General features: G+C 47.1%; 1 protein-coding gene across 2 annotated transcripts in view; it reads left to right on the top strand.

The window, feature by feature from the left end:
- Positions 1–452: 452 nt before the first annotated feature.
- Positions 453–7,811, top strand: part of ptbp3 (polypyrimidine tract binding protein 3) — a gene marked incomplete at its 3' end in the record, with an annotated part of 14,934 nt that continues 7,575 nt past the window's right edge. The window contains exons 1-4 of one of the 2 annotated variants that reach the window (XM_080847045.1): positions 453–596; positions 1,398–1,565; positions 2,091–2,201; positions 5,563–5,737. In XM_080847045.1, coding sequence (XP_080703171.1) covers positions 465–596; positions 1,398–1,565; positions 2,091–2,201; positions 5,563–5,737 — 586 coding nt within the window. In that variant the 5' untranslated portion in view covers positions 453–464. Of the gene's footprint in view, positions 600–1,397; positions 1,566–2,090; positions 2,202–5,562; positions 5,738–7,811 lie in introns of both variants that reach the window. The other variant, XM_080847044.1, reaches the window with a different exon arrangement.

Below are 7,811 nucleotides of genomic sequence, written 5' to 3'. Positions count from 1 at the left end.
TTTTTTTTCTTTCCCCATCAGCCCCACGTCAATCATTCTCTCACACCTTGCTTGGAGGAGTTTGGAATAATTCCTCTTTGTGCCGTCTTCATTAAAAAGCAGCTCTTCTCCCTCTCTCCCCCTCTCTCCCCCCGCCATGCCAAGATCTTCAGATCTCCCCCATGGGGTGTTCAGAGGCAGCCATTTTAGTCAACTTGAAACGAGTCTGACATTTACTTACTCGGAATGCCAAAAAAAAAAGAAAAAATAATTGTTCAGCATTTTTCCGTTTCAATTGCTTTCGCTTTCTAGACAGTTTACCCTTAAAAGGAGAAGCTTCAATGGAGACCTAGGAGTACTTGGTTTTTCTGAAGCGTCCAGTTCATTCACTTGCAGTTCAAGTCCTGTGCCAGATAACTGTTGGTAACATCTCTGTATTCACGCGTACCTTCCACGCATCTTTTTTTCTCTAGGCTTTCATAGAAATGGCTTCCGAAGAGGCGGCCATCACCATGGTCAACTACTACACCACCGCCACGCCCCATGTACGCAACCAGCCCGTCTACATCCAGTACTCCAACCACCGTGAGCTCAAGACCGACAACCTCCCCAACCAAGGGGTAAGTCTAGGCCTGGTCATTTATAGGCATAGGTGCTGGATCAAGAAAGTTATTATGATTATAATTATTATTATTGGTTTTATATGTATATTTATTACTATTGCACTCAATAAATCTCTAACCACACAAGAGGTGCAATCTACACAGTACAGAGCATGCGGTGCAATGATAGGCCTCAGATCTATTGGCAGGGCTAAGTTAACAAAATAACAGCATATAGAAAATATTTTATAAGGGGTTAAAAGCTAATTCAGAGATCATGCATACCATAACAAGTAGTCATGGTTTCAACTTAACTCACCCTGCAAACTGAGTTACAGTGAAACTGGAGGGAGGGAGAAACCCAAGTGTGTGAAGAGTGTTTTTGTGTCAGGACATGATTTGAAGACATCAACAAAGGTGTGCTCAAGTTTTTTTTTTTGTGCAAGCGGGTTGCCAGAGTGAATCTTACAGTGTTTCCTGGTTTGTGGCATCACGTTGCAGTTGAGCAAGATCTTGGCCTCTTTGTCAAATCTCTCAAGAATGCAAAGTATTCTTAGAAGCCCCATAGTAGGAAACTGAATGAATTGAGTGTTAGTTTTCCTGAAATTTAGACCTTGAGGTTCAGTCATCTTAGGTGCAGAATGGGACATTCTCCCTCTCCTGTGTCGACACTCTTGTTCTGCCCAAGGCAATTTTTTCACCCATGGGAAAAGAAGAAAGTCTAAAATGCTCTCTTTCCCCGTCTGTCTTTCTCAATCTTTTTCTCTGTCACTCTATCTACCTCTCTCTCTCTCTCGTGTCCTCACCTTTCCGCAGCGTGCACAGGCAGCCCTGCAGGCAGTCAACGCCATGCATTCTGGGAACATGGGCTTGTCTGGCTCTGCCTCGGCCAGCGATGGCACCCTGATGCCTGGGCAGAGCCCCGTGCTGCGCATCATCGTGGAGAACCTGTTCTACCCTGTCTCCCTGGAGGTGCTACATCAGGTGAGAACCACAATGCCTCCCAAACCCCCTCGGGAGTCCCTCAAGACCTGTATGTGGTTGAAGAGAAACAGAATCCCCCATTACAGTGATGAACGAGCACAAGTGGAAAAACCCTTAGTCGTGTCCTTGTCGTACCAAAGTGTTGTATCCAGACTGTGAACACTTGTCATGCAGTGCCAAAGACTCATCTGATCACACAAGACTGACCACTGGCTAGCACGAACAGCCCTCTCTTGTTGAAATGCTAGCGACAATTGCTAAGGCACCATTGTTAAGATGTGGAAATAATCAGTACCATGGTTTGATTGAGATCAGAGAATTGATCAGGATATCAGAGACCGAGATTAGTATCCAGTCTTGCTTAATGTGTAACGCTGTTATTAATGCTCACTGTGATTAACATTAGAAAAAGTCTCATGTAGAGATTGTTAATTTATGTGGTTTTTGGGCGTGGACTTTTGGACCACTTTAAAAAACGTTGGCGTTGACTCTGGAGTTGTGTTTTGTGTTTGTCTCCCTCCACAGATCTTCTCAAAGTTTGGCACAGTCCTGAAGATCATAACTTTCACCAAGAATAACCAGTTCCAGGCCTTGCTACAATATGCAGACCCATTGAATGCACACCATGCCAAAGTGGTTCGTAAACAAATCCCTTTTGTCCTCTCAGATATCTGCAGATTCATGCTTCATTGGTCATCATGTCTGAAGCACAGCCCTCAGTTATATCTCTGTAGGCTTCTGCTTCCTCACCATGTTGGTGAGTCATGGATTGGGATCTTTCGCACATAAGCAGTGCAAGTCCAGTTCTTTGCCTTTGTTGTGTGTTTGTTGACAAGTTAAACTGAGCAATGTGCAGATGCATTGTGGGTGAAAATCCTTTCAAATTTGAATATACCTTCTCCACTATCTCCCTTAAATCCCAGCAAACCCCAGTTTCTATGCAAATCTACCAGGGTAGGTTTGGGAGGTGATAGTTTAGTTTAGTTTATTAAAGATCCCCATTAGTCTACACCGTAGTGGAGACTATTCTTCCTGGGGTCCAGACCCCAGATAGAGAGGCTTTGGACTTACCTTCTCACACTCCCCCTGGACATCACCATACCTTTTTACCCAGCCCTACTGGCTTCTCTGGATCCTTTATACAACCGTGTCTGCCCCATTCTTTCTCTGTCTTCTTCTTTGCCTCTTTCTCTCTCTGTTTCTCTCTCTCTCTTCTACACTTTGTCTCTTTCTGCCTCTGCCTCTCCCTCCCTCCCTCTTTTGCTCCGCCTGTCAGACTTGGCAGTCTGGCAGCCATTTGTACACTCTCACCACCTCTGAATAAACACACACACACACACACACACGCCCACACTCACACACTCGCACACATACACACTCGCACACACTCACGCACGCACACACACACACACACACACACCTACACACACACGTACACACATGCACACACACACACACACACAGACATCAAGTCACACACATCAACACCCCCACCCATCTGAAAAACAGCCATCGCCACGGCATGCACAAATCAGCACCTCCCCCCTCCCCAGTGATTCATGTGTCGGGGCTGAGGATATCTAATGAACGGCAGTGGCACCGACAGAGGAAGAAAAAAGAGCCCAGAAGAATAGCGAGTAATTACTCCTCTGGTCGCCGGGTGTTATCTATTGTACCGCTGCCACGTTGAATCGCCTCCCCTGCACAAAGAGCCTGTTTGTGAGTGTTACAGGAGGCAGGGCAGGGGAGGGGAGAGGAGGGGGCGTAAGGGGCGGGTGGGATAGGGGTATCTGCGGGTTTGGGGTGGTGGTCGTGAGTCCTTAGCCCCCAGGCCTTCGTCTGAATCCCTAAATTGCCAGAGGATGACAAAATGTGCCCCTCCCAAATGGCACTTAGACAAGAAAGGAAGAAAAATTGCAACTCTTCATTGCATTACATTGCAGCCTTTATTTACTGTATGGGAGTAGGGGAAGTCTGGGAAGGGATATGGTGGGGGGGGGCGTGAGAATTCCCTATCTCATGATGAATGCATGTGACTAGGCTTTAAACTGCCCCCTTGGGGGGTGGAACTTGGTGGGAGGGGTGCTGTCACATACCCCCTGGTCTCTTCTCATTACTCCCAGAAGCTGTCCAGAGCGACTCCATTCTGTCTGATGTCACAGAGCAAGAGCCCAGCTCTGTCTGCCCGGAATGATGGATGTGTCCTAGGCTAGGCTGAGAATCAGAAAAATGTTCCTTAATTATCTGGGTTGTGTTTTGCTCCTCTAAACGAAGCAAGCTGATGTTGAAATGGGGCTGACAAGAGCCATGGAGACGTGTTTGAAGCCTTGTCTCTAAGGGCTTCACTGAAGAAGGGGTTCAGTGTTTATACTCTCCTCAGATTAAATGTATCCATAGTTACGCAAAGCCGCATTACTGGTGAAGTGTCTTTTTAGCAAACTAAACAGGCTGGTGTTGAAATAGAGCCAAGATGGAGAGATAGGAGGGCCGACCTGTCTGTCGGTAATGGTCCAGAGTAGTGATGGGCCGGGTTAGGAAGTGTGCTGGAGTGTGTGGATTTACTCTGGGTCATTCATCTGCCACAGTGCCGTGCTCATCTAGTGGACCTGAGCAGGGAGTGTTGAGGTCATGTTGATGATCCGTTTCTGCCTGACGGATCAGTTTGTCTATGTCACCTTACGAAGATGCTGTACTGGGGAGGGAGAGAGAGAGCGAGAAAGAGAATCTTCCAAACACAGGAGTCATCCGTTGTTCTGACCCCCCAGCCACCCCATCACCCAATATTTATCGGCCTGAGGCTCGTTCAGCGACTCCCTCATTTTAAGCTATTGATTGGACATGCGCTGGCCAGGAATGATCGAGCAGAAGGGTGTTTGTCTGTGTTACAGCAGACTGGCATTACCTAGATCAGATGCGATCGACCCACAGGTGTGTGTGTGTGTGTGTATGTGTGTGTGTGTTTGTTTGTGTGCGTGTGTGCGCGTTTGTGTGCGTGTGTATGTGAATGTGTGTGTGTGCGTGAGCGCGCATTTGTGTGCGTGCGTGTGTGTATGTGTGGGAGTCTTCTGGCCTGACTCTCATACCTCAGGTTTGTTGGAGACCTGCCAGGGCACACACTCGCTGCCGCGGCTGCGAGAAGAAAGAGTGATAATATCCAGTGCTGGGTGAAGTGCCTTCATTCACGTGGGGATTTGATGTGGGGGCTGAGCCAAGGGTGCCAAACTCCGTTACATTCAGTGAACCGGTGCTTATTTCTCTGTCGGAGAGTGCTGCTGCAGTACTGTAGCTTATCTGGTGTAACACGGCGCTAGCCAGGTCTTGGATTTGTTTGTCAGGGAGCACACATACAAAGACTGTGATGCCTTCTCCATACTCTTGGTTGTTGTTGCTAGAAGGGTTTTGGAATTAGAATACTGTGAAAAAATTTTAAAAAAAAGTTTTATCCACCAAATCAATCCAAACCAACTGAACCAAATTCAGCCCAATGTCACCTACAGCCTGAAGGCTGCTCTTGGTGGCCCTGGTGGGTTACCTCCCTTATGCAGACACCTGATGATTTTCATAATGTGGGTGGGCCTCTGTGTCCCCCCCATGTTAGCAAATTGGATGCATTTATCCCGCCCAAATTTCTTCCCCCGTCTGAATCTTTCTCTCTCGCACTCTATCTACCTCTCCCTCTCTCATGTCCTCACCTTTCCGCAGCGTTGCATTGCATTGGTTTTCATTGGCACCTGAGCACAATTAATGTGTACCGTTGGGCTTCCATGCCCACCTGCATTTTCCCTTAGCCCACCAACACACTCTGATATTGAATTAATTATGAATCAACTCATTATAAAGAAGCAAGTAACCAATTACGCAAGTAATTACTGAAGCAATTAGTAATACTGATAGCTCCCATTTCATCTACACAATCACAAGGTCATTTTACATTTCAAATGAACATGAGTAAATCATGATGATGAAACCTGTCCGTATCTGTCTGTGCACCTGTCAGACTTTGGATGGGCAGAACATCTACAACGCCTGCTGCACCCTGCGTGTGGAGTTCTCCAAGCTGGCCAGTCTGAATGTGAAGTACAACAACGACAAGAGCCGTGACTTCACACGCCTCGACCTGCCTTCTGGGGACGGACAGCCTGCACTGGACCCCGGCATGACCGCTGCTTTCGGTGAGCAACACAAGTAACAACTTTAGGAAATGTAGGAATTTAAGGGCTGGTCATACGTGTCTTTTTCAGCATTTGAGAAATAGTTTTTACCATGAAGATATACTATGAATAATATTAATCTGATACTGTCTGAATGATAGAAATTGAAGACATGCCTTTAAATCACTGAGAAGATTAATGATTAGCATTTGCCAAACAAAATGGTGGCCTCAGACTGTATTGACCACAATGCTTTGAAATATTACAGAGCCCTAGTTTTGTTCTTTAGTTTTTCTTAATGTTTGTTCTGCTTCCACTCTCATATTTTCATCTGGGCGATAAGACAGACCTGTCGGAGTGGGGTTTGGTGGGAGTGTGCGTGTGTGTGTGTGTGAGTGTGTGTGTGAGTGAATGGCTGATGCTCTTTTCAGCTCATTTCCTTTTAAAATGGCAGCGGTGGCGGGTGGGGCACAGAGTGATGTGGTAACAGTGGGAGACGAGGGGAGGAGAGGAGAGGAAAGGGGAGAGGGGGAGGGGGGGGGGGGGGGTGCTGAGATAGCCCACTCCACAGATGCCTGATTCCCCTGTCTGCTCAGCCCCTCCCCAGCCCTGACTGATGGGTGTTTGTGTTTGATCGTAATGCTATCGGCTCCCAGCATGTTCACACACACATACACAGCCATGCACACACACACACACACACACACACACACAAAGATACATGCAGATACCTGCAATCAAAGGCCACAGCACTGTCTGTCTTGGGCTCACAAAGTTGTGAGTGGGCAGGACAACAGAGCCACAGGAGCTGTGTCAGATTTATCAGGGGTTCGGTGTCTGTGTGTGTGTGTGTGTGTGTGTGTGTATGTGCGTCTGTGTGTTTGTGTGCGTGACAGCATTTGAATTAGTGTGTGTGTGTGTCTGCACATGCATATATTATATGGGTTTATGTGAATGTGTGTGAGAGGAGTGAGATTTATCAGGGTTATTGTCTGGTGTGTGTTTGTGTGTGTGTGAGGGGGCGGTGGATGAGCCAGACCAGGTCGCTGCTCATCTTGTTGTCTCAGGCCCTGTAAATCAGTGGTGCTGTCTGTACCGAAAGGTGCTGTGGATACTGATAAGCCCCCTGTGTGTGTGTGTGTGTGTGTGTGTCTGTGTGTGTGTGTCTGTGTGTCTGTGTGTTGAGTGTGTCTCCCACCCTGTAAATCAGTGCTGATGGCTCTGTTCCTGGGTGCTGGTTGGATCCTGGTATGACAGAGGCATGAGACCCAACGCTCCAAAGGAAACATGTTCAACCGCCAGCTATTATTACCCACTACCGATATCATACTCAGACTTAGTTTTTTATTTCTTTATTTTTCGTTTAGTTTATTTATTTATATTTTTGTTTGGGGTCTCTGTGGAGTTGCCGCGCTCACTTTCAACTTTCCTTTGATCTCCACGCTCATGAATTATGCATTAACGAGTCCGTCCGTCCGTAGGAGACACCGGCCCCCGGATGGGAGTATGTGTGTATGTGTCTGCTCTGTGTGTGTGTGTGTGTGTGAGAGACTGTGGAGGGGAAGCTGGCAGAATTTACTGCAGAGAGGCAGATAATAGTGATTGTGAAAGTCATCACCAGCACGCAGTATTATATGTATGTGTGTGTGTGTGTGTGTGTGTGTGTGTATCCCACAGAGTAGTAATTACACATGCTGGGACAGCTGGAGTTAAATTGGAGCTCAGAGGGGCCATACTCCACAGTCAAACAGACACACACACTACAAACAAGCATACACACACACCCACACACACACACACACACACACACACACACACACACACACACAGACCATACACATAAAGACACACATATGTCCACAGGCCTGCACCTGCATAAAGAGACACACAAACACATGCACTCACACACACAGACACAACCTCATGCGCTCATGTACACGAATATATCACTTGTACACACAAGCACACACACACAGCTACATCCTCACGCCAGCACATAAACTTACATGGTCTCTCAAACACATGCACAGAAGCACATAAATACACACACACACACACACACACACACACACACACACACACACACACAGAACCA

The sequence above is a fragment of the Sprattus sprattus genome, assembly GCF_963457725.1.
Source record: "Sprattus sprattus genome assembly, chromosome: 11".
Taxonomy (NCBI): domain Eukaryota; kingdom Metazoa; phylum Chordata; class Actinopteri; order Clupeiformes; family Clupeidae; genus Sprattus; species Sprattus sprattus.
This window is presented reverse-complemented; position numbering and strand designations above follow the sequence as displayed.